Source organism: Vigna radiata, chromosome 6 (genome assembly GCF_000741045.1).
Source record: "Vigna radiata var. radiata cultivar VC1973A chromosome 6, Vradiata_ver6, whole genome shotgun sequence".
Taxonomy (NCBI): domain Eukaryota; kingdom Viridiplantae; phylum Streptophyta; class Magnoliopsida; order Fabales; family Fabaceae; genus Vigna; species Vigna radiata.
The window spans coordinates 18,895,671-18,923,415 of record NC_028356.1 but is presented as its reverse complement, the minus strand read 5'-3'; the positions used below and the strand labels follow the sequence as shown (position 1 = coordinate 18,923,415).

The 27,745-nt window shown below is 31.3% G+C and overlaps 1 protein-coding gene across 2 annotated transcripts; it reads right to left on the bottom strand.

Moving 5' to 3' along the window:
- Positions 1-7,204: 7,204 nt before the first annotated feature.
- LOC106765066 (aldehyde dehydrogenase family 3 member H1) lies at positions 7,205-27,158 on the bottom strand. Of its 2 annotated transcripts, none has more exons than XM_014649558.2 (11): positions 26,922-27,158; positions 11,929-11,997; positions 11,751-11,847; positions 11,419-11,625; positions 10,045-10,160; positions 9,843-9,947; positions 9,592-9,764; positions 9,396-9,486; positions 9,054-9,203; positions 8,544-8,745; positions 7,205-7,359 (listed from the first exon to the last, which is right to left on the bottom strand). In XM_014649558.2, exons 1-11 carry the CDS (start codon positions 27,141-27,143, stop codon positions 7,316-7,318), a joined length of 1,476 nt encoding a protein of 491 aa, XP_014505044.2. In that variant the 5' UTR covers positions 27,144-27,158; the 3' UTR covers positions 7,205-7,315. The 2 variants fall into 2 exon arrangements, with proteins under 2 accessions (XP_014505044.2, XP_014505043.2); XM_014649557.2 differs by lacking the exon at positions 26,922-27,158 and adding an exon at positions 13,959-14,312.
- Positions 27,159-27,745: the final 587 nt, after the last annotated feature.

The window sequence follows — 27,745 nt, the reverse complement described above, 5'->3', positions numbered from 1 at the left end:
TTTTTATTTTCAAGTCTTATTATTTTAATTCACGCGAACGAGAAAGCCATTCGAGTTTCTTAGGAAAACGATACTTGGTCTTACCATTTATATTACTTGTACGATTTGGTACACTTTCCAATTTGTCAACAACCTCCCAGTAAGCGCTTGTTTAACATCACGAGCTTGACCCAAACCTTTCTAGCACTTGTCAGTAAGTGCATATCTTTCCAACACCCTTCAGTAGGTGTACCTTCCTATACCCTTCAATGAATACATAAAATTTCTAGCTCCCCTCAATAGAAGCTACCCAATACACAAAATTTTAAATATTGTTCATAATTACATCACCAAGATTTAAAAATTTAAGCACAAGAAAAATAATGTTCTTGGATTACTGGGGTGCCTCCCAATAAGCGCTCTTTTTACGTCACTAGCTTGACACAATAAAGCTCACGTCTCCTCTTCCATGTTGATGTCTTCATCAAACCAACTCATTAATTGCCTTCGGTACACCTTCTTGACTATCCTGGAGTATGGAGCTTCAATTTCTATCACTTCATTCTCTCTATGGCCTTTCACCACCCACTTCTTCTTCTTGAATCTCACCTGTGAACCAAGCTGGAATGGTGATCCTCCAAGTCAATGTGGATTGGGCCTTCTTAATCAACATTTTCCTCTTCCTGTACCTGTATGACATTACAGTTATTACCTTTGTTAGCACATTTAGACCCATCAACTGCTGCATCTTTCTTTGAAACTTTATATTTAACCCTCTTTTGCATTTGTGTCAGCTTCTCTTCAGAGGCAGTATAGATCAACTTGTGTTCTTGGTCTTTTAACATAACCATCTCGTCATGGACACTTATGACCACTTTGGTCGTTTTCATGAATGGCCTTCCAAGAATCAACCGAATCATCTCATCGGCCTTCATCTCCATCACTACAAAATCAACCAAGAATTCAAGGTTTTCAACGCGAATTACTACATCCTCCACCACACCATAAGGTATCTTTGAAGATCCATCTGCCACAACCATAGAAACATTGGGGCTTCAATGTTAGCCCACCAATCTTTTTCAGCATAGATAGGGGCATCAAATTAATACCTGATCCATAATCAAGTAAAGTTCTCCTTACATTAACATCTCCAATGGCGCATGGGATAGTAAGACTTCCTGGATCCTTCATTTTTGGAGGGTGCTTCCTCTTCAAAGGGCAAATACAATCTTCCTTTTTCATAGTGTCTTCCTCTTCAAGATATATAATTTCTCCAAGATAATACTTTATGCGCTTGGAATAGACAGGAAGTTGGTGGAGTGCTTCAGTTAAAGGCATAGTAATCTTCATCTGATTAAAAATTTCTCTAAAGTGCCCACAATTACTCTTTTTTCTCTCTTCTCCTCTCAGGTAAGGAAAATCACTCTCATTGTTTTCAATTTTTTCTTTTTCAAATTTTTTTTCTTCTATCTTCTCATCCTCATCCTCACTACTCTCTAACTCAATAATTTCTTTTTCCACTCTTTCCTCAACTATGCTCACAACAACTTTACAATCTTCTTTAGGGTTAACTTCAGTATTAGCCCTAAATTGATTCTTCTCTATGACTTCTACCCTTTTTGATAACTGGCCAATTTGCATTTCCAAATTCCTGAAATTAGCTTCATGACTCTTATAATGAGAGTCGTACACCTTCAAGAATTTTTCAAATTTCTCATCAAAGCTTCTGACATGTTCAATCAAACTAGCCACCTGTTGCCATAGGGATGGTTGCTGTGGTCTGTTAAATTGGCCCTCCAGTTTGTCCAGATTGATTGCTCTGGCCTTGCTCAATGCTTGGGTGATTCTTCCAACCTTGGTTGTAGTTACCTTAGTTGAAGTTACCCTGGTGGTATTGAAACCGGTTGCCCATGTAATTCACTTCTTCTTGTGCCTCTTTAGGGACGACACATTGACCATTAATATGGTCACCACCACAAAAATCACAGAGTTGTTGTTGAGCTTGTGAAACATTCCTCATCTCCTTCAGAAATTGAGCAATGATCTTTGACAAGTTATCCAATTGTTGAGATAGGAGCCCATTTTGAGCTAGCAATGCATCTTCAGTGGGCAATTGGAGAACTCCCCTCTTTTGATTTGTCACGCCCCTTTCACTATGAGTCTCATTCTCGTTTACAGCCATGCTTTCAATCAACTCATAGGCCCCTTCAGCAGTCTTTCTCTTGATATTGCCTCCAGCTGAGGCATCTAACATAAGCTTGGACTGTGTACCAAGACCTCCAAGGAACGTGAGAACCAATTTTGTCTCATCAAAACCATGTACAGGCGTCTTTCTCAGCAAACCTTTGAATTTGTCCCATGCCTGACCTAGAGTTTCCTCCATGCCCTGTCTGAATAAAGAAATCTCCATCTTTCCTTTGTTGATTTTGGACTGTGAGAAGTATTTATTCAAGAATTTAGTCACCACAGCCTCTAAGGTTGTAAAGCTTCCTTCTGGAAAAGCATTCAGCCACAACTTAGCATTGCTTCCCAAAGAGAAAGGAAACAAGCTAAGTTTTATCTTGTCATCTGACACTCCACTGATCTTCACTGTGTTGCATATCTCACTGAATGTCGTGAGATGATCATATGGAATTTCATGTGACATTCCATTTAACTGGTTGCTTTCCACCAGGTGTATCAACGCAGGATTCATCACCATGTTCAATGTGTTGTCCCTCGGCATGGCAATTAAAATGTTGAGGGCCAACCACATTAGATGTGTCTGCTAAAGGGCGTCTAGGAGCTCCTTCTGTCATCTCTTCTGTGTTCTGAGTAGATGCCTCTGGTGAGGGTTGCAAAAGTCCTTCAGGAGGGGGGAATAGTTCTTTAGATGGTCTTCTGACTTTCTTCCCCCTCCTTTCACTTAATTCTTCGAGAAGAGGTTGATTTTTCTTGTTTCTAGTGTGAATTGCCTCCGACATACACAAGAAACAAAAACCCTAAAAAGAAATTTTATAAAAATATAAAATAACTACAAAAACAAAAATAAAAAAAATCAAGTCAAAGTTAATCAATATCACACTCCTAGAAAAGTTAAACCAATGAGTCCCCGGTAACGGCGCCAAAAACTTGTTAACACCCTAACAAGTGTACCAAATCGTATCAAGTAATAAATAGACAGTAAGTCCGAATATTGTTTTCCAAGGGACTCTTAGGCCTAATCGTTTATGTGAATTGATTTCTTAAGACTTGACAAAGAATGAATTTAGAATTTATAATGCAAAAACTAAAATAAACATGCAAATGCAAAAGCTTGACCAATTGACAGATAAAGATATGGATGAATGGTGTTGCTGGGTTTTACGGTTTCATCCTAATCTACTCTCTTATATCTACTATTCTTATTAAATTCAATTTTGTTATCAATGTTCATGCAACTTTCTAATTTACTCTAAACCCGATGTCTTGGCGAAGAGAGTCTACTCCCAATTACTAGTTTACTATGTCTAGTCTCCCTAACAATTAGTCATGCATTTCAGTGCACAGAAGCTTAAAGCAATTGACCTTCCTATTCCTATGTCTAGGAAATATCGCTAATCAAGATAATTCCCTCATGTCTAGATTTCCCCTTATGTGTTCATATCGAAAAAATCAATGATCATGATATTTGAATGAGTTAGACAATGCAAGCATAAAGTATAGAGAAGAAAACTCAAACTATTGATAACTAAAGTATATGAATAAAATAAGAACTTTGATATAAGAGAGTTTCAATAGGATTACATCGTTCGCCAACAACAAAGGGTTTTAGTTCACCATTGTCATGGTGAAACTATATGAATTGAATGGAATATATGAAAGAGATAACCCTAGAATTGAAAGATTAGAGCTTTCGCATCTAAAATTCGCCTCCAAGGTGTGAGAATGGGTGTTTTTGTGTCTTTTCTCTGCCAAAAGATAACCCTAAGGTTCACACAAATCTATTTATAATCTGTGAAAAATTACAGAAAACAGGCCCAAGCCTAACTAAAGCGCTCAGCGCTAGTTTCACCGCTCAATGGTTGGTGCGACACTCAAGTGGGACACTTAGCGTTCACGCCCAGGCGTCTGGCAGTGTTGTTTCTGAAAAGGCCAACGCTCAGTGCTTGATCTGACGCTCAACGGTGTGCGCGGCTCTATCTTTTCCCCTCAGCGTCAATGCTTAAGCGTCTGACAATTCTTCCTTTACACCATTTTTCATCCTTTCTTGAGTCTAACTCCTTCCTACTTCAGTCTCCATTATTCAATTCTCATCTAATCTTGTCAAAACAAGGAAAACCAAGAATAATATCTATAAAATCACTTTTGACTCTCTTGTAACCTAACTAAAGCAATTTGTATGATTTCAAGCTAATTTCTATGTCATAAAGGGGGTGTTTTGCATCAAAATTAAGTATGAAAATAACGGTTTTTGAACCATTATCAATGAGTCTGCCAATAGTGCTCTAAATTGGCTTCACAAAGTGTCAGATTCCTCAAGTGGTGTTGTTCCTTCTGCACGAACCTATTCCTCTTTCTCAGTATTATCTCAAAACACCTGCACACGACACATAAACACAACCAATTTCAAATAGCAGACAATACTACAGAAGTAGCCACATCCCAGAAAATAAAAATCACTACTTTGAAAGCATGTCACACTAATTGTAAGATTCCCAAAACCCAAAAGAGAAAAAAAAAAGGAATTAAAAGAAGCCAAACACAATTATTATGCTATTTCACTCCCATGAACTCCTGTCGCAAAAAAAGTGAATAAAAAAACCCCGAAAGAACAAAACTTTTTTATGTCAGTGAAAGATCAGTGAGCTTCCCAGCTAAAAACAAAACCCCACACTAACAAAACCAAAGTGAAAACAGCTAAAGGGAACAATACAGTCAGTGACATAGATCAAGAAAACCAGAGAATGAAAAGGAAGAACAATGAACAAAGCAAAGGAAAAGAAAACCACTAATCTACCCACCTTATTCTCTCTCTGTGCTATGGAAACTCGACAGAGATGAGGGTTTGAAGAAGAGTTTTAAATCCCGAATACAATAAAAAAAGAGAGCAGATGTGTGAAACTTGTGCAGTACGAATCCTCTCTTTTCTTGCATGCCTCAAAATCAGCAAAGTAGTGAGCTTCTGAGATACTCCTCTCTCTCAGAGACAAACTCTCTCTCTCTCTAAACAAATGTACTATACAATAATATTGTATCTATCTGACCACAAAATTGTTTTCCATTTGTACTTTCCCCCATTTTTGCTCAATGGTTCATTTCAAAGTGGTGCTTCTTTTTGTGCTAAATTAGCAATGAAATTGAGTTTAGCAAACTAATTCATGGAGGAGGTGAAGGGTTATGGTCTTAATTAAATTAACTACTGATTAAACTAATGTTTAAGACAACTTTTTGCACTTTCTGTGGCCAACAGATTTTTCTTTTGCCCAATTTACTCTCCTGTGTCTGAATCACCCATAATAATTTCTATGCAGAAATATGCACACACATAGGGATGGACAAATGGAATTGAACTGCACTGCCACTACTAAAAACTGTAATGAACTAAAAACTAATGTGTTTAAACTGAACTGAACTGTAAAATAGTTCAGAGAAACTGAATTGAACTGTCTTTTGTTTTATCAAACTGAACTGAATTATACTAAATTGTACTAAACTACAATATAAATTGAATTGAACTATTAACTAAATTGTAAATTACACTAATTTTAACTGAATTACTAATTTTAGACTGAATTGTACTAATTTTAATACTGCACTAGTTCGAAAATCTGATTTTAACACTATCTAATAACAAAGTAACTTTATATTATAATCTGAAAATCAAACCATTGATTACCAGTTTTGTAAAACAATTTCTTTTTATATTTGGAATAAAAAATTTGATTGTGTCCCTTTATACAATTATATATTATACAAAGTTAAGAAAATCAACCGTGACTATACAATTATATATTTATGTATGGTCAATAATTATTTTACTTCAATAGACATTTGATTTTTTGACTTTCTGCTTTGGGCACGTTTAGTTTTAACTATTATTAAAAATTAGTTTGTAATATAATTTTCACACCTTTATTAACAAGAGAATGACTTATATTTTAAAAATTATTGATTTTATTTCCTATACTATTCTTCTCTTTATTTCTAACTCATTCCTTTTATTATTTCTAATTTATGATTCTGTTTGAAAAACGAAAAAATATATAAGATTAAATTTTACTGTGAGGAGCTCTAATAATTGTGTTTTTTAATTAAATAGATTAAAATAATAATTACATTAACATATTAAAGTATTTTACTAAAATTAATAATTGAAATTTATTTTAAGTTATAATTTTTCCTAATAACAATATTCGAACCCAAATCATAATATGATATGGGAGCAAGATGAGAGAGTGATGCACAAGAAGGGGCTTAAACACAAGGGATCAGTACACTTAACTATAGTTAACCGAACCGAAAATTTCTTAAGTTCAGTTTTTAAAAACTGAACTATAAAACAGTATATTTAAGTTATAGTAAAAATAGATCAGTTTTTTTTAGTATAAAGTTTAATACCTATTTTGGTCCCTCCTTTGGGAGAGTTTGTTCAAAGTGGTCCTTCCTTTTTTAAAAAGTTCACTTTAGTCCTAGCTTTCGCAAAAACTGTTCAAGTAGGTCCTTTTTGGTTACGACATTAACTTGACTAACGGCAGAACTGCTAAGTGTCTAATATGTGATGATGTGGCATTGTTAAGTGTTTTAAAAAAATAAATAATTGTTACGTGTGTAAATTAATATAGTTAGGGTTCAATTAAAAAATGAATTAAAGTTAAATTAGAAATTGAATTAGGGATAAATTGAATTAGTTAAAGTTAAATTAAACATTGGTATAATATACTGCAGTCAGATAGATCAGTTTATTCTACCGAGCCCTACACATACATAATTGATGACTTTCATTTTCATATCTTCAAAATTTAATGTACGATGCTGCTGCAGTATTCACAATGAATTTTATTTCCAAAATATATGTTGTAGTACATAAATAAAAATTACATAACATAAAAATTATATATGTTGTAGTACATAAATAAAAATTATTTTCATTCTACAATCAGTTTATCCGTTAATTTGGATTCTGTGTTTAATAAAAATGTTCAATTACTTAAATTCTGTGTTTAAATAACTGAATTTACATCTTAATTAATATCATAATTGATTATTTTTATCATTTTAAGAAATGGAATCAAAAGGGAAAAGCAAGCTGAGACAGAATGACAATTCTTGCTGGTTGGAAAACACTCTAACTGAAACGATGATATCCTGCACTCTCTCAACACTTTGGTGGCAAGTTTGAACAAGTTGGGGAAAGGACACCTGCAAAGAAAATAAAAAAATATTAACGTTCATTCCTTTAAGTTTGATAGAATGAAAAAGCTGAACTAGATAGAAAAAGTTGAACAACATAAAAGAGAATAGAAAAAATACACCAGAATTAATATTGTTATTGTCAACTTAATGAATAAAACCTTATTGGTATAATTTTCATAATATAAGATTAATGTCTTTATTTTTAAAACTAAATACTAAAAAAAAACTAGATACTAAACAAAAATTGATCTCTTAATATAAGTACAAAATAAGTATTTAAGTCTAAAAAAATATAACCATGTAAACTATTTCGATCCTAACCCATAATTTCAGGAATCTTCGAATTGACAACTACTTTGCACTTTAAAAATGATTAAACATTTTTGTACTTATAAGATCAAAAGAAAAATATCTCGCTTCTAGAAATAAAAGGGACCCGTAATTACAACTTTTACATACGAATAAATAAAATCACATTTTATACAAAATTATTGATGTTAAATATATACAACTCGCGTCTATAATATTATAATTTCAACTGAATACTTTTTTCACTCAACTTTAAACCTAATTATCGTGACTATATGATCTACATTTACTTATTCTAACCTTTCTCTCTCTGTCTCGCACACATAAGGTGTTATCACAAGATTATCTTGGTTACAATTTATTAAAAGTTACCAAATCACAAGAGATTCATTAAATAAAAATGTAAAAACTAAGAAACTTTGTGATTTTCAGTAAGAATTGTGTTCGAAAAGGCATTGAACAAAACATACTCCTATTATTCATCTATATATCTTCAAAGGAGAATAGCCCAAAATCAAAATATTATAAATAAAATTCAAGGGTAAAAAATTTATAGAAGGGAAATGATCCTTTCATACCCATTTTTTTTAAATATTCACTTCACAACTCTTTAAAGATGTTATAGAACTTGGTGCCAAGAGAGATCAACACAACTAATCAAAACCAAGATTTGCCATTATGATACCAATATCAGTGCTTATTAGCATGGAAACTGATAGAACATGATAACCACAAAGCGTCTTAAAAGAAATCGTATGAAGAACAGCAATATATACATAAAATTAACTTACATCCATAATGAAAGCGGTATTAATAGCATGGAGATACTAATATACTAAAAATTAAAGCCTAGGACCAACCAAACAGGGCACGAATAATACCAAGTATGCCACCACCAATGAGAGCTTTTAGCAATCTTTGCTTTGTACTTGTGTATGGTGGGTACCTAACTGATGCATCACCAATAAAACTGCGATAGAGAACTGCCTTTTTGTGGCTAAATGCATCAAATGAGAATTTTCCGTGGTATGCCCCCACTCCACTCTCACCAACTCCTCCAAATGGCAAAGTATGAACCGCAAGCTGCATTAAAAAAGCCACATTTAATATGAAGAAACTCATTTCAGGATGAACCAAAAACAGTAAATGCATGGGTCGGAAACAACACATTCTATTTAAAGAATCTCCTAGTGTATATAATGAAATCCGAAAAAATTTTAAGATATTATTTTGAAGTTATTTTCTTTTAATCTTCTACAGTAATACAATTTACCGCATTGCCTCCGGTCTTTATTTAGTTTTGAAGAAAATTTAAGTGATAACTTATACTGCTGTTCTGCTTGCACATAAGAACCGGAGGTATTCAAGGGTTAGAGTATAAAAACAATTACATGTAAAGTAGTGTCATTAACAACCACGCCGCCAGCTGAAATATTCCTAACAAATAGTTCCTTGAGCTTCTTGTTATTTGTAAATATATATGCAGCGAGAGGCTTTGGTCCTGAATTGATCACAACAAAGCTTTCTTCCAGTTTGTCTACCTGTTTCAAGAAAAAGAAAATGGGCTTACCATAAAAGGTACCAATCATTCTTGAGCCATTTGAAAAACTGTGCATAAATGTTTTCATTAGACTACTCACTACGGTAAAAGCAAGAAACCAAAGAAACTAACTAGATTTTTACTATTATCTCACAAAACAATCAGTGTGGTGTAATGGTATCTTAACACCTACTGTGAGGATGGGAAGTAAAGGACCAAATATCTCCTCACTCATAATCAAAGAATCCCGTGGGACATCCAAGAGAAGAGTGGGGCTAATCTTCCTGCAATGTTGAGAAAAGAAGAAATGCTAGAGTCAATATCAATTCTGTTTCACTAAATCAAGAATTTTTCCATAAAGTACCCGGAAAAGCATATCCAGAACTTACAATTTAATTTCATCCTTTTTGCCTCCATGAACAATCTTACCAGAAACCTTATCATCATCCAAGAGCTTTTTCAAGCGATTGAAGTGATTGGAGTTTACAATACGAGACAAATCTTCTGATTCCAATGGGTTCTTTCCATAAAATTTCTCCAATTCAGTCTTTAGCGCATCCACCTAGAAATAAGACACAGCAAGCACTAAACAAACAGAAAAATAAGAAATTTCAAATTACAATTTGGAAAAACTTATTACCAACTTGGGAGCATATTCTTTTGTTGTTATAACATAATCTGGAGAAATGCAGGCTTGTCCATTATTACAACCCCACTTCCCGGCAATTATTCGTCTTGTTGCTACCTGGACAATTCAAAATCAAATTAATTTAGATAAAAAAAAGCAAAGAGGTCAGAGTGATGGGTAAGTACCAGATAAAATAAAACATGACAAGGTATACCTTTAAATTGATGTTTGAATCGACTACAACCGGAGATTTTCCTCCGAGCTCCAGCACAACTGGTGTAAGGTGTTTTGCAGCAGCAGCCATCACAACACGTGCCACTCGTCCATTACCTAAAAATCCAACAATTACACGGGACACATTGTACTAAACTTATAAACAGAAAATCAAGGATCAGATCCTAAAAAAACGATAATAAAGTGGATTTCTTGAATAGGACTGGCACTAATAGTCTTACAATATGTTACAGATTACACCCACAGTTAATGCATCTGTAATTTTAAAACAAGTACAAGGGGACTTGGTCACAACTCAACCAATTGAAAGTAGAATAATGCTCAAGAGCCAAGAGAGTCACAACTAACTTATCTCTTATCCTCAATTATCCATATATTGTTTAGAGCACTGTCAAGTGCCATAATACCTATAAGCGATTTCCTACACAAATTTCCTGTTGCGTATCAATTAGATACAACTTTCCAAAGTTTCCACTTAAATTTATCTCATCCATCACTGAGACGCCTTCAATATGTTGGTCAACAAATTTCCATCATGTTTTCCGAAGGATATATGACCTAAACTTGAGAATTGACGTAAATCATGCGATTCAACAAGGTATAGGGCTATATGCTTCAGAACATATTTCAATAAGCAGGGTTAATGCTCAAAATTATTATGTGAACTATCTCCATGACCAATAACAGTACTATCTATATGTACTCCAATCTTTACAAATCTTTAAACCATAACAACATTGCCAATCATTGTTGAGAATGATATGTTTACCTTTTCTAAACGATAGAAATGAAAGAAGAATTTCAAGAACAGCTATATAAAAGTTTATAGATTAGATGCCTATGATGCCTACAACACAATTAAGAAATGAAATACTTCCGTTGTAATCCACCAAACTAAAGGAATATAAACTTTCATTGTTATCAGACTTGTTAAAGTAATAGAAACAAGCAATATTGCATATGTATGATCGCTGATAATAGCATGCATCAAACTATCCATCGGCTAACCAAAAAAAAAAATTATCCAAAATTATAGCATGCATCAAATTATCCAAAAGGAGTGTCAAAATTGGTATTATGTATTAATAACATAAATAAAGAAAAATGCTTGCAAATGGCTCATTTGAAAACATTTTCATAATAATAATAGAGTAAAATCTATGTGGTCCACGTCATTTGGAGGGACTCATATAGATTTCGTAAAATAATAAACAGTTGAAAAAAGTTAGTTACGGTATATCGCTAACACCACAACATGCCTTAAAAGAAAAAAAAATATTATCAATTAGAGAAGCAATATCATTTAAGGATTCTAATAAGCCGTCAAGACAACAGAAGAGTTGCAAACAAGAACCTGTATAGAAAATTTTGTCCCACTTTTGCTCCAGCAATGCGGATGTTTCATCAACTGCTCCCTCAACAACTCTAATACATGAGTTATCCATGTAGTCTCCCAGCAGTTTTGCCATCAGTGATGATGTGGCTGGAGCAATTTCTGATGGTTTTAAAACCACAGCATTACCAGCTGCAATAGCTCCAATGACTGGATCAAGTGACAAAACTGGAAAGATAGATGGAAAATGTAATATTATCACCACTATAGATTTTGAAGAGCTTGGAGGAGAGAAAAAGGTGAGAAGTCAGCTCAAAAGCAAATGAAAAAAGGTCGTCAAAATATTAACATACGAAAAGGGTAGTTCCATGCCGAGATGACTAGAACAACCCCCAGTGGCTCAGATACTATTTCAGCTGAAGAAGGAAAAGTTGCGAGTGAAGTTTTGACCTGCAATAAAGGTAAGTTCATGTGATAAATAAAAAAGAGTTGTGTCGAACAGTATCAGGAAAGAAATTCACATAAATATACCTTTTCAGGAGATATCCAATGTTTCAATTCTTTGAGCGCAACTTTACTTGAGTTTTTCAACATAGCAATCTGCAACACAAACCTACCCACAGTTACGAGAAGTTGGAAAATATCATACTTACACCATTGTAGAAAATATCGACACAACTTTATAAGCAGTAGTCCGGAAACTAGGTTTCATTCTGCATTTCAGATTCATGTCCTTATTAAAGGCTCCAAAATGTTTGGTAGTAATAATTAGCCAATATTATTTCTTAATCTCTAAAAAAATTTACCATCCCTTGGGTAAAATAGATTTAGTCTCTTTCCTATCTAAGGGTTATTAATAACTGGATATACACGGGACCACTGATTTCACATCATCAGAGATCTCCTATTAAGGTGCAGAGTATCAACCTAAAAGCCTCGTTCAAAAATCAAGTGGAGAAAGTTTGAAAACAAGATAGCAAGGATTGAGCAGCCTAAGATTTCAAAGTCCAAAATTTTAAAAATAGAGATAGCCAATTTAATATGCATACACTCAATGAAAATTATCATTGCAATTTCAAGAGCTGTAATTAGAATTGCCTGCCATTACTCAAAAAGATAACGATGTAAAACACCAAGATACCAAGGATCTCCTCCAAACGCAAAGATTTTCGTTTTTTGGTAACAAATGTGAAAGGCGAGGATGCACTACTTTAAGATAAAGGATGCCAGGCATGCCACAGGTCTCAGACGAAAGCTTATATAGACACTTCATTGGACTGTTTACATTTATTACTTTTCAATCCTACAGGTTTAGGTAATCCTGATTGGCACATATGTCCTGCTTAAACAAGCACATAATGTGTGAATTGTTTTGTACTTAAAAAGTAGTACCAAATGATGTGAGCATGCGCCATTTAGTAACTTCATAGCCAGAGGTATCTCAACTAACTGAAATCCCTTTTGTCAACCGCATTAAAGAATAGAAGTGCTTCCGAACAAGTTATTGTGATCATACATTCAACTTCTCTTACAATTTGCTGTCAATCATTTTAATCCTGTATCACCCTACTCATTTCCGATAACATTATTATGACATCATCAGCTTCTCTCCCGACTTTTTCCCTTCATCCACTTACCCCAAAAATTCTGTGCCCGTAAACAGTTTTCAAGCAACAAACCACAAACGCTCAATTTAATTAAAAAAATAATCAGAAACCATAATAGAGCAAGGACAGAGTGGCCTGCAACAACATATGCAGTGACAGTAGTTTAAGTAACCAGTTTGACTGCTCTACATTAAACGGTACTGGAAACAAATTCAGTCATTCAACCAACTAAAAATGATGAAGGTTCATTTACCCTTGTGAACAAATATCTCCTCATCCAATCACATACCGCTATATTTATATGGGTTGATTTTTTTATTATAACAAATTGAAAAAGAAAAAGCATAAGAAACAGTTATTTTTTATCAATTCACAGTTTCTAGTTGTCTGCCTCTTTTTAGTTGCCTCGATTAAGCCACAAGTACTGGCGTTAACAAAATCTATGAATTAAAACAGCCAAAACGACCTGCAGTAGACTCACAAAAAAACTCCGAGGCCCACATATTGACTCATCCTAAAGCAAAGAGTGCACCATTAATGCTCACACCAAACCACCCAGTCCCAAACGGCAACGTATCCACCACCACAGGCAAAGAAAGGCGAACCGCAATCCCACAGACAAATAACCAACCGATAAATTCAATTATACCCCTTCCAACAAAACTAAAATAAATAAATAGAAATATCCCCAAAACAACACTATGCAACACGTCAACACTGCACACAAAAAACATTGCTCAGAAAAAAAAAAAAAAAAAAAAAAAAGGCCGTGACACACGGCATCACTCAGTCACCGTAATAAATGAACCTGCACAAAATCTCTATCACGAAATCCACCTGTGAAGAACAATTTTCGAAACATTCCTCTTCCACTACCGAGGTCAAACGACACGCACACAATTACAGAGAAAGTAAAACACAGAGTAACAACGAGAGCGGAATAAACAACAGCACCTCGTAAGCCACGGTTTCGAGCGGCGGCTTCGCGAGGTCTTTTCGGAGCGCGTCGATGATCTCCGGCTCGTGATCGGCGAGGAGTTTCTCGAGCGCTTTGAGCTGCGTCACTCGCCAATCGTAACTGCGAGTTTTGCCCGTAGCAAAGGCTCCACGCAACTCCATCACGAGCCGCGACGCCGCCGGCGCGTCGAACGCACTCTCCGTGGACGTCGTTTTGTCTGAGTCTTGAAACGACATTGCTGCTGTGCGTGTTGCGGACAAAACGACGCCACAAAAAGGAAGAAGAAAAATACACGATGTGGAGCAGTGTTGAGTTAGGATATCCAATCTTATAGCTTACACAATACAGACAAAGAACAGGTTTACTACCTTGAAGATTTTTAACTTGCTTGGGTTCCAGGCTTTTCACAAAAGGATAATATCATTATGATTAATAAATTATTAATATATTTTATATTTTTCTTAGCATTAATTAATGATTAAAAATCTGATATATGTTTCTTAGAGGAAAAATATCTTTCTTTATAAATTTACAATTATATGCTACGTTATCAACTTATCTTAGTTAACAAGATCCAATTGTATGCTTTCTTATTTTGTTGATATGCATTTTTTATGGGTTAATATAAAATAATGATAAGACCATAGTTTATGCTTTAGGCACATTATTAAAACATAATGACTATTTGATATGTTAATTAAGGCAGATTTGAAGAATTTAGGCCAATAATAATTGTAAATAAATAGCATACTTTATTTCAGTATTTTAAATATTTTAAAATATTAATCATAGTGGTTAGGTTTATTTAGAAGAATTCAAACATGGACAGCAGTTTTTCTTTTAATTTTAATCATGTGCACTAGACATGTTGATGATTATTAATTTAAATACATTTAATATTTTCTATAAAAGTTATTGAATTGTATTTAATTCATTTAAAATTTATTAATTTTAATTAATGATATGAATACGTTTTATCATATTTTAGGACAATTAATTACAATTATAAATTGTAACAGTAAATAATTGGTAATTTTATCCTTCTAAATTGAATTTAAATATAAGTTTTAAGTAAATAGTCCAATTAAACAACTTTATTTTACAACAATTTAAATAAGAAGATTATTACTTCAACTCTCATATTAAAGTTGACATTGAGAAAAGATTTGTGGGATTGATCATTCACTTCTTCTATCTAGCATATGAAGAAAACATTGAAGTGTTTAAGTATTTCTATTATATTGTTTTTACATCTTTTAAATAACTTACTAGACGGTGATATTTTTGCATGACCGAAAAATATTTTTTATTAATTCTAATATTTTAAAATAATTTTATCAAAAAATATCTTATTCATAAATGTAATTTCTCATAAACTTTTATAAATTTATTTCTAAATTTACTATTAATTATCTGAAATTCCCTTTATAAAAAACAACACATACATATTTTATTCACAAATTATCTCAATTTCATTTAATTAATTTCCCTTAAATCTGTTCACTTAAATAAACACGTCCTTAATATCTTAGATGTAATTTCAACTAATATTATAATACAAATATATTATCAATCTTATGTTTTCTTATCTTCTCAAATATTCATTAACTTTAATCCATCTTCTTTTATTTATTTCTCTATAAACTGTTTTTAAAGTTTAAAATAATTTTACATCACATTATAAATGATTAATGAAATTTTTAATTACAAAATTTAATTAAAACAGAATAAATATACTTAAATTTTAATCGTAAAATAAACTATAATAAATTTATATATATATATATACTTATTTTATTTATATTTTAACTATTTTAGAATGATTATTTATCTATATTATTTAATAAGTTGAATTCTCTGACACAACTTTTTTAATTTTATTATCTATTTTTTAAATTTTAAATTATTATCATAATATAAAAACGTCGGTACAATAAAATAATTATTTATAATAAAATTATTTTATGATTTAATAATATTTTTTATTTCAATAATTAGCTATATTATTAACCAATAAACTCCGTCATGTGATGTATATATTTTTTTAATTTTCTTTATTAAGCAACTATTTTTTCAAATTTATAAAATTACTTATGATAAAAATATCATCAAATAATTTTCTATAGTAAAGTAAAAAAAAAAAAAAAAAAAACTGTTCGATAATTGGCTAGTTGATATGTTATGGAATGAGAGTACAGTTAGACGTGATGGAAGCGCGTAACGGACAAAAAAAGTTGCTTGTCCCTTTGAAAGTTGTTTCAATGTTAATTGCATATGTTTTGTCAGGTTTCCATAATTTGGGAAGTTTAATTTAGTAAAGTTTGGTGGTCCTAACACTTTCCTTATTGCTTGGTTAGTTTTTATTATTATTATTATTATTATTATTATTATTATTATTATTATTATTATTATTATTATTATTATAATTATTATTGTTGTTGTTACTTTAGGTTTAATTGGAATTTTTTTATCATTTTATATATTGAAATTGTAAGAATTCAATTTTTTTATAGTTTAACTGATATATTTAAATGTAACGTATGTTATTCTAATTTCATCAATTGAATTTTTTAAATGTTACAATTACATAATTTTAATCCTCTCACTAATTAAAATTATGTTTACATCAATAGCATAGTCTTTCAACTATACACTATATTATTGACTAAAAGTTAATTATTACTGTTTGAATTTTATTTTTTATATAATAAATCTCTTTTATAATTTTTTATTTTTAAGTAATTGTTTTTAATAAGTGTTGATAATAACAGCACGAAGCAACAGATTTACACTATTATAACATGATTTATGTATTCCAAAATCTTTTTGATAAACATTTAAACAATAATAAAGTATTTGTATTATCTTGAAGAAATGTATTAATCTGAAATGAGTCACGAGATAAAAAAATTGTTAAAAATACAACAGATTCAATTGTCACTTGATTAAAATAATTGATGTACATTGTAACACTAATTTAAGTTTAAATCTTATATTAAATGATAAAAAATTTAAATAACATATATAATGAAAAAGATCTATAATCTATAGTCATATTGTTTTAAGATCTTAGAATTAAAAATAATAATGATCTCTTATGTAAATTTAATTTGAGTCTCATTATTGTCGAAAAAGATTCATTAACTATCGTAAACGTGTTACATAAACTTCATATTGATTTTTTTGTATTTAGATATCATCTGTATTTACGAACTTGACACCTTTAATTTATTAGTTAGAGTAACGTATTATATAACCTTTATATATATATATTTTTTTTTTTAAAAAAAAAAAAATATTGAGCTCTCAAAAGTCAATAAGCAAGCTTGGATGAGAAGCCATGTACATAAGTCATTCCTAACGTTAATATAAGGAAAAACTATGATCATAACCTTCTCCTTCTTTTCTGGTTGAACTACTTGCGTGCTTTTCAGATTTCAAAAGCACAAATTTCCCACCAATATTTGGTGGGATGTTACATCATTTAATAATATTCATGTGTGATTATTATATATACGCTATTGAGGGTTCAAATATAACTAAGAATCATCACCTCAATGTAATGTTGGATGTCCTTATTTTAGACCATAGAATTATACAGGCAGCTTTAAGCACTATATTAAATTATATAAACTTCCTCTATCCAAATTTATATTATATATTGTTGCCATTATTTATAATAACATTTTAAAATTAAATAATAATAATAATAATAATAGTAATTAATCCAATCATTCATATTTAAATATATTTTTAAAATTTGATTATCGGATTCTTAACTTGTAAAAACAATTTTCAATCTAAGGACAAATTATGAAAAAAAAAATATTATTGAATTTAAATTATGAAAAAAAATATTATTGAATTGATAATTATTTTCTACTTTGAACAATATTAACATGAAAGAGAGAATGCAAATATAAAATAGTCAGAATATATATATATATATATATATATATATATATATATATATATATATATATATATATATATATAACCAAAATAATACTTTTTGAAGAAAACTTCCTTTAAATAGATTCATTGGAATATTTTTTTTATCCAAATAAACGAATTTAGAGTTTTCTGACTTTTTCTTTTTTTTTTCTAAAATAGGGAGGAAACAAAATTAAAAATTAAAAATCAAAACCAAAATTATGAAACAAATTTAAAATAACTAACTAAAAGCAGAGTTTAGATTTTAATTATTTTAAAAGAAGGAATAAAACATAAAATAATAATTTATGGTTTTTTAATATAACTAAACATAAAATAAAAAGAAATCTTTTTGGTTGCTTAGCTTATCATATCTAGCACAAGAAATCTTTTAGGTTTTAGTGTGATGCATCATACTATGAGTTGGAATGTATGTTGATACCTTATTATATCTAGCACAAGAAATCTTTTAGGTTTAGTGTGATGTATCATACTATGAATTGGAATGTATGTTGATACAGGAGAAAAGTATGGTGATTCAAGTTTCTTGACACTTAAATAATTTATGCTTCTTGACAATTGAAGGTTCATGAGAAGAATTATATCATTCATAATCTTAAGCTTGTTATAGTCTTAAAATATATAGTGGATGCATTATCTTTCATGGGACTTAGCTTAAGGTGTTCAATGACCATAAGAGCGACCAAAAGAAGTTGAACATGAGGCAAAGGTGGATGGAGATGCTTAAAGAATATGACTTCGAGTTGCAGTACCACCTTGGGACGACCAATGTTGTTGTTACACTTTGAGTATAAAGAAGGTCCAAGTTGTTGGTTTGATGGTAAAGGAGTTGGAGTTGATGGAGAAATCTAAAATTTGAAGTGCAATTTTGAAAAAAAAAAAAAGAGAAAGGGCTAAAGTGTAAATAAAGGAAATTTTTGAATTTCTCTGCAATTTTAGAAATTTAAGAAGGGCGTAAATGGAATTTAGGAGACAATTCAGTTGATATTTTAAAGATAATTAATTAAATCTAGAAATATCAACAGAAAATATCTTCTAGTAACTTAGTAATACTGAAGTTGCCTTGAAAAGTAATATTAATTTGATAGCTTCAAAGACAACATATCAGATTCCTATAGCAGGATCTGAGTGAAAGAGAATCATTCTAGCAAGGCTACAGTGAATTAACCCCATCATGGTATATGTGTGCAAGTGGTGGAGGCAAAATAGTTCTTTTGCTTAAATCCACTAAGTAAGTGTCAAGTGGAGTCACAATAGTTAATTTGCTCGAATCCACTGTATAGAGATTTAATGATAGGTGCAAGACTTCACATGTATTTAGTTCAATACATGTATTCCACAATTAAGTGTAGTTTTAATTTTGTTAGGGTACTAATGAATGATTATTTGGGATTAAATGATATTATGTGTATATTGGAGGGTTAATTTGTGTCTAATAATGAATGGTGAACCAGATCATGAATATATGATAGAACTTTATACAAATAAATAAGCTTACCTTGTATTTATTTGTTGTTTGTGGTTGTCCATTTTCTATGATCGTATGTTATGCATGAATAGATAATGGTACAGGCAAAACAGAGAGGCAACATGAGAATACTAAAGAAGATTTGTAAGGTGTAGTAGCATAATAACTTCATTTGTACATATGTTTGTATTGTTATATTCCTCCCACTACTATAAAGAGTTTTAATCTTTGTAATATTTTCTTTATAACCCCAGCATGTTGAGCGTTGCGATGACAATGAGCTCTTTGTGTTCTTGGCACTAAGGAGAAACTTTGGGCTGTTAAGCGTTATGCTCTTTGTTTGGTGGGTGTTGAGCGAACTTCTCTACTGTAAGTCTGGGCTTTAATTTCTATTAATTTGTTGGACGAGTGACTTGCTCATTGGGTGCTAGTATAGTATTAGACCTCTATTTTGGATTTTCCTTTAAGTTTTCTATACTTTTAAAAGTTTATTTGGTTTATAATGTTTTATACAAATTGATCATATTGGTGTGAATATCGTATATGTTAATGGTTGATGAATATGATGGTGTGTATGATGCTACTTTAGGTATGATATAAGAGTGATAATGAATTCTGGTTGTTGGTATGATATTGATGCTTGGCGTAATTTTGTGGATCTCGTGGTGAGACTTCATGGTGGCGTTCAGTAGTTTTGCATTTGGCATAATTCCATGAATCTAATGAGTAGATTCTATGGTGGCATTCAGTAGTGTGACATATTGATATAGGAACTCAATCTTGGAAGTTATCTTGACACTTCAATAGTCATTCCATCTCAAGTAGAGAAGGAGAGTTATGTGGTGAGGAGTAATAGGAGGTCCTAATCTATGGTTGGATTCTTTGACCATAGGTGGTAAATAGATTAACCTTGGGATGGGTCAGTTGTTGTACCATTACAAGTGCAAAACTTGTCATAATTTGACTTCAATACACATACCTAGATGGTCAAGTGTAAATGTTATGAATGTGATTAAGTTTTGATTTGAATTGAGAATGACATTATTATGTATGGTTGAACTAAATTGTGTTTGTTTCTTTGTAAAAGTTACCTTACCCTTGTGTTTTATTTGTATGTTTATTTGTATGTTTATTTGTTCTTCTCTTTTGTAATGATCACCTGATTGATGTGAGTAAAGAAAAATGTTTATAGTGAACCGGTGCTAGGAAGAGATGGAGCTGAGACATGGAGTTAAAAGTTTTATTTCAGTTTCATTTGTTTTTAGAAGACCATATTATACTTTTGGTTCTTTGTAATATTTCGTAATAGTGAAGAATCTTGTATATATATTTTTTATTATAAGCTATATGTGAATATTTGGAATAACTTCTTATATGTTTCTTTGAGTTAAAAGTTTTGTGTTATTAAAAATATTACGAATCCCATCATAGTTGAATTGTATGAAAATTAAAATGTTACATAAATCAATAAAATAATTAGATTATTATTTTATTTTGTTTATAAAATAAATAAATAAAAGTTTTATTTAAATAAAAGGTCAATACAATTAAAGATTTATTTAAATGTAATTATTTTTTAGTATTTGGATAATTATTCCACCTATTCCATTCTATTTTGATAATATGATTTGAAATAAAATTTGTTATTATTATAATGATTTGTAAAAAATATGAATGAGAAATAAAAGATAAGTTTAAAATTTTACAACCTTATTATCATTGTTTTTATTTTGATAATAAATTTTTTCTATTTTTACTTTTTAATCCTAATTATTTTTTCCTCTCAATTAAAAAAATACAAAACAAAATTAAATAAGTTCGTTTGGGAAATAATCTTCCAATAGGTTTATTTAAAGAATTTTTCTTTAAAAAATATTATTTTTGAAAAAACTATATTTTTTCTTATATTTTTAAAATTTTTTTTCTTTTAGTTTTATGCAAATCTATGGAAACATATACGCCTATATGTATTTATATTTCTTTATTCTAGAAAAAAGATTATTAAACTATAAAACATTTTTTATTAAAAATAATCATAAAATTAAAGAATTTACATATTGTTTTATTATTAAATAGTTTTTATTATAAATTATTATTTAAATTTTTAAAAAATAGTTATTAAAAGTATAAAAGTGATAAAATAATTATTTTAATTTATTAAATAATTAAATTTAGATCATAGTAGTCATAAGATAAAAACAAAATGTATTTATATTAGTTTAAAATAACAGTTACTTAAATAGAATTGAAAACAAATACGTAAAAAAAAAATCGTGTTTATATATAAGTATAGATTAAATAACTACGTTATTTTTTTTTTATTTTGTTTACAAAATAAAAAAGTGAAAAAATTATTTAAATAAAAGGTCAATACAATTAGAGATTTATTTAACTATTTGTAATTATTTGTTAGTGTTTGGATAATTTATTTTTATGTTAAGATATAATTAATGGTGAAATAGAAATAATGTGTTTACTCTTCCGCATCTCATCTCAAGCTGCATCTCACTTAAAACCCTACACCAGTCTTTCTTCTTTCTCTTCTTTGCAGTCCTCCTCTCCTCCCTCTTTTTCCATAATTTTTTGAACTTCCTTCCCCTCCTCCCTCGTTTCTCCAGTGTGAGTGTTCCTTTCTGCACCCACTATTTCGTGTTGGTGTCGTGGTTAGCTGTCCTTCTTAATTATTTTGTGTTGGTGCCTTCTTCTCACACATTTGACGAACATCAACTTTTTCTGGCTTCCAGGTTATTTTGATTTCTGGTTGAAGTATATGTGGGTAGAGAAATGCTTGTATGGCAGAATTTATGTTTGTGCTTGGTTGATATGCGTTTAGTATGTTTTTTCTCTGCTTGATCTGGGCTGGGTGTAGAAGGGGAGAGTTGCAGGCCAAACCGCACATGGAATTGTGGTTTATGGCCGCCGCACTTAAAAATGCAGATTAGGTTGCGTCGTAGTTGGATCTGCGAATAATGGTAATCGTAGGTCGATCTGCGTTTGGGAGGTGCATGGTCAGGGATCTAAGTTGTCTACAGTTGGAACTGCGACTAAGGTGAACTGTAGTTCGATCTGCGGCTGCTTGCCGCCGCACATTAAAATGGAATTGCGTGTCTGCGTGGTTTAGGCTTATTTGTTTTAAGAATTTTTTTAGTATATTATTAGGTTAAATATATCTTTTGGTCCTCATATTTGTATCTAAATCTCAACTGGGTCATCGTTTTTTTTTTTGTCTCAATTAAATCCAAATAATTGTTAATATGAAGCAATAAAGTCCTCTCCGTTAAATTTTGAGTAACACCGTCTAACAGGGTCTTCTTTGTAACGCCTCGACAACTTACAGAGACTGTTGACTGCCCCCACACATCAACACAAGGCTTTCCAGTGTGCTTTGTCCTCACTTGCACACTTTCTGAGAAAACTTCCCAAAAGGTCAGCCATCCCAAATTACTCCAGGCTAAGCACGCTTAACCATGGAGTTCTTATGGGTTAGGCTACCGAAAAGCAAATGCATTTGTTGATATGAGTAGCCAAATCAATTCCTTTAAGCTATCCTTCAACCGTATAGTCCCATACCTATACAGTCTCTAGATCCCTCTCATTCCGGTGTATGTTCGATTCGTCCATGTGCCCCTTCCACTGGAAGCCTGCCAAAAGCCGCTCTTTGTCTGTGCCTCTTGCACCAGCGATCACTCCCTGCCCTCGTCAATGCCCGGGAGTCACATTCTTCATCCTACGCATCTTCGTCTTTCCTTTCAAGCATTTCAATAGAGGTTTGTGAGGGAAATTAGGTCTTCGATGGAGGAAGGGATTTCGACGGTGAGGGCGTTGGAGGAGAGGTTTAAAAGTTGGAGGAAGTCGAGCATGGTGATAGATGGGGGATATTGCCGTTGAGGCGGTGAGGTCGAGGCGGTGGGGTAAAGGGGGCGGCGTCGAGGTAGCGAGGTCGAGGCAGCAATCAAAGGTTATCAGGGTTCGTGTTTTCTCTTTTGTTCAAACTGGCTTTGGTGTTAATCAAAGGAAGAGGATAAAGAGTGGGTCCTGATATTTTTAGTCCCTTGATTAAGAAAGTAGAGGATTTGGCCTTCTTGGAGAAGGAAGACGGACTCGCTTCGATGGAAGTCATTGGACATTCTCAAAAGGAAGCATTGAGTTCTTGTGCTGGTAGATACAAGACAATTTTGGAAGCTGACGTGGCACAAGCAATTGCTGCTCTGCAGAAAGGAGATCCCAAGTTCGCAGAAGATTATCGGACAATGTTCACCACTTCAGTTCTATGAAGTAACCAGTTTGAATAAACCACTAAGTCACAAATAACTTCCATAAAGATATTCAATCTAACAGTGTTTACCAATTTCCCATTTTAAATGCTCAGTTAAATACAATGTACAATAATATCATAATTAGATAAGCACATCATACTCTAACACTTGTTCATATGGAATTTTATTGATAAATTTAGTGTAACTTTAAAATGTTTTACCAAAATTTTATAACAAAACATTAAGTTTATTTGGTTACATTTTCAAATGTGACTTATTGCATTCTTTACGCTACTTTCAGAAGCTCACAGTTACAGCTTCAAATTCTAAATGTCATTCCTCCCTTTTCAACGAGTTCCCAAACACTGACACAAAATTCAGGAACATAATAGCCACATATTGGTTCAGAAGGCCAAAATACAAGGTAATTCTACAATTTTCACAACCTCCATCAAGTCCCCTTTTATGAGGAGATGATTTCCTATACAATGACTCGACAATCAAACATGAAATTAATTTCATTTATCTCAGCAGGTAACAAGAAGTGATACCTTGTAGTGCACTCAGAGCAGTTGCTGCACAAGCCGGATTTGCAAAATCAACAAAACAAAGGATTAGAGGATCTCCTCCACGTTGCAAGAAGCATGCATTTCAGCATAAAGGGTATGGATATTTCATTCAAGCTGACATTTTAATTCATTTATTCACACCCCTAACTTTTCCTTTTATTATTCTTGTCCTATTTTCAAACTTGCTATTTAAGTATTACTGTTTATATCTTATGTTGTAGGGGTGGTAGTTTCCCAATAGAATCATGCAGTTATTGGAAAAAAGGGTCTAAGCAACGTTGTTACTTTTGTTTTTAATTTGAAATATTTTCTGCTACATGACAAAGTCTTATGAAGGGTTCCACGACTACCATCCTCAACAATAACGCCTCACTTGTTTCATTGGGTGGCTTATTGTCTTGCACAGAAAATCAACTTCAGTAACAACATCCAAAGAGAATAGGCCATTAGAGTACAATATTTTTTTAGACCAACGAACTTTAAAATTGGAACTCCCATCAATCTCAACACCTAGAATTGGCCTATGGGAATGGCGACACGACAATCACAGGAACGACTTCCCTTGATGCAGGGAGCCTCCAAGTGTCGGAAGTGGAGACAAACGCGGTGAGGATTTTGACAACAAGCGCTGCGGCGGCAACGACAAAGAGCTTGCTAATCTAGAGCGACATGGCGACAAACGTGGGACAGCGTCGTTGTTGGTTTCGTCGGCGAGATCCAGTTGAGAAATCTTTCCGGCAGTCGGTTACCAGAGGATCGTTTGAATAAGGATAAATATAAAAGTTTTACACACGTGGAATGACTCATTGTACAACCGAAGACCCATTTAATTTAATACACATTTGTCACGTCAACCCCAAAAAATTACAGGTCAACATTGTTAGACGGTGTTACTTGAAATTTAACGGAGAGGACTTTATTGCTTCAAATTTACAATTATTTAGATTCAATTGGGATAAAAAAAAACACGAGGACCTAGTTGAGATTTGGGTACAAATATGAGGACCAAAAGATATATTTAACATATATTATTATTATCCTTAAATTTTATTTTTCTACATATTTTTTTTTCTAATTTGTGATTATTTAATTATTATTTAAGTAATTTTTTTTTGTTATTTTATTTATTTTTGTTTGTAATTTTTTTATTTTTTTGTTAGGTTTAATTGAAATCTTCAACTAACTTAGACGACTTCTTTCTTTCTTTTCCTCCAATGTTCACAGATCACCACCACCATGTACCACCACCATGTACCACCACCATAGATCAAAACCACTAATCTATAACCTCTCAACTCAAAATTATCAAGCAGTAAAAGTGAAGTGAACAAAATGCTAGTAAAAGTGAAGTGAACAAAATGCTAATAAAAGTGAAGTGAACAAAATACTATTGTGTGAGTGATGGAAACCACGATGGGGTGCATGTAGGTTAGGATTTATACTCTCAAACAAATATTTAAGTTGTTGGTAGTTAAAAAAATTGTTAGTGGTTAGAATATTATTAAGTAATCATTAATTATGTTTTGAATTTATTAAATAAAGAAGAAATATGTAAAATTGGAATAGAGGAAAAAAAAAACCAAGTATGGGGAGTATGACTCATATAAAAATCCCAAAATAACTTGAAAATAAATAATAACAATGAATACATTTTTCTCTCTCTCAAATATTATTTAATATTAGATGTGTTGTTAAAAATTTAATATTTTTTTATTTAATTATATTAAAATTGTAGTCTTCAGAAGCAATAATACTGATAAGATATAATATTCGATCCTGTCGACAAAATCACAATTTCTTCTCTCCAACAATGTTAAAATATTTGTTAACGTGAACGGCTTGATTTTTTATTTCATTTATATAATGAATTTGTTCTATTTCAATGTCATCTTCCTTCCTAGGCATATATAGCCTGAAGATAATATATTGTAAATTAGAAAAAATAGTTATAATTTGGAATGCTTTTGTCTTTTCATCACATCACCTATTTAACTTTACACTTATTTTTCAAAATGTACAAATTTACCATACCAATACAATTATAAATTCTATATGCATAAACTTCGACTTCGATTTACAATTCAAGAATCATAATCATATTTGTTTAAAATATCATAAAGGTATTTAATATGCTTAAGATTGTTGAATATATTAAAAAATTGTATATAGAATTACTCTTGTGTTGAATATATATATATATATATATATATATATATATATATATATATATATATATATATATATATATATATATATATATATATATATATATATATATATATATATATATATATATATATATATATATATAGATGATGAATTTTAGAAAAAATATTGTCTATAAAAAAATAGACATAATTTTGTAGTTAATTATTAGTGTATATATATGCATTAATAATTGATCATGTAAGAATAATTAAGTTATGTCAAAGATTAATTTTCATTTACATTAACCCTTAATTGAGAATTTGTTCTATTATCTCATGGTACTTAGAAATCAAAATAAATAACAATTTAAATATATTTTCCTCTCAATTCTAAAATGAATAATATATTAATTATGGTTATCAATTCTATGTTGTCACAATTACTTTTTAAAGATTATAATATCATAAAAGAATAAACTACCAAATTATTATTTCCTTGGATTAAAAATAGAAGTAACATAAATTTCTAAAAGCAATTAATTATAGTTTGGAGAGAGATTAGTACCTCTTGCACAAAGGCTTCAGTTTCAGACTTAGACAGATCTGAGTGAAGAGCTTGAACAATCTCTTTCTCATGTTCTTCACTCAACTTGATGAGGGCCTTCAACTGGGAAATTCTCCATTCGCATCCACGCGTCTTGCCACAATCAAACGCTGCTCTCAGTTCCTCAACCATCGCTAAAGCTTCTTCTGAACCAAACACTTTCTTCTTCGTGTTCGACGCCATGTTGTACGATGATGAATTTGGAGCATACACAAATGTTTTCCAGGGTTCACAAATCACAAACATATATGTAATACCAATGGTTATTAGTCTCTTTTGTCCTTATCAGTGTCTTCTTCTTATAATTGTACTATTGTCATTATTCACTTTATATATTATAGTGTGGTCCGACGGAGGAAGCTATGGCTGTCTGTTGTCTTCTTTACTTTAGATTTTTGTGAGGATAATGATACTTAGACAACATTTTTTTGATAACATTTAAACATTATATATGTGTCATTATGTGATTGGTCCAAAATTACTTCACAATCAATAATAATAATCATAAATATCATCATGGACCAATCACAGAATGACACGTAAATGATATTTAAATGTTGTAAAAAAAATGTTGTTTAAGTATCGTTATCATTATTCTTTTCTTAATTAGTGGAATTCTATGTGTTCAATATATTATATTTTGATTATTTTTAATTGGAATGGTTGAATTATAATTAACAATATCATAAAAATATATTCATGATGTTTTTTATTTATCTCTAAAAACAAATATATTAAATGGGCAATTGGGTTGTCCCAATCCAAATATAACAAAGTCAACAACA

Excerpts from the sequence above, each read along its gene's own strand:
- LOC106765066 (XM_014649557.2), bottom strand. The coding sequence starts at position 14,198 with ATGTCGTTTCAAGACTCAGACAAAACGACGTCCACGGAGAGTGCGTTC. Across the intron at positions 9,487-9,591 it reads AAAAAGGATGAAATTAAATT|GAAGATTAGCCCCACTCTTC; the intron begins GTAAGTTCTGGA and ends TCAACATTGCAG. Across the intron at positions 9,204-9,395 it reads CTTTACTTCCCATCCTCACA|GTAGACAAACTGGAAGAAAG; the intron begins GTAGGTGTTAAG and ends TTCTTGAAACAG.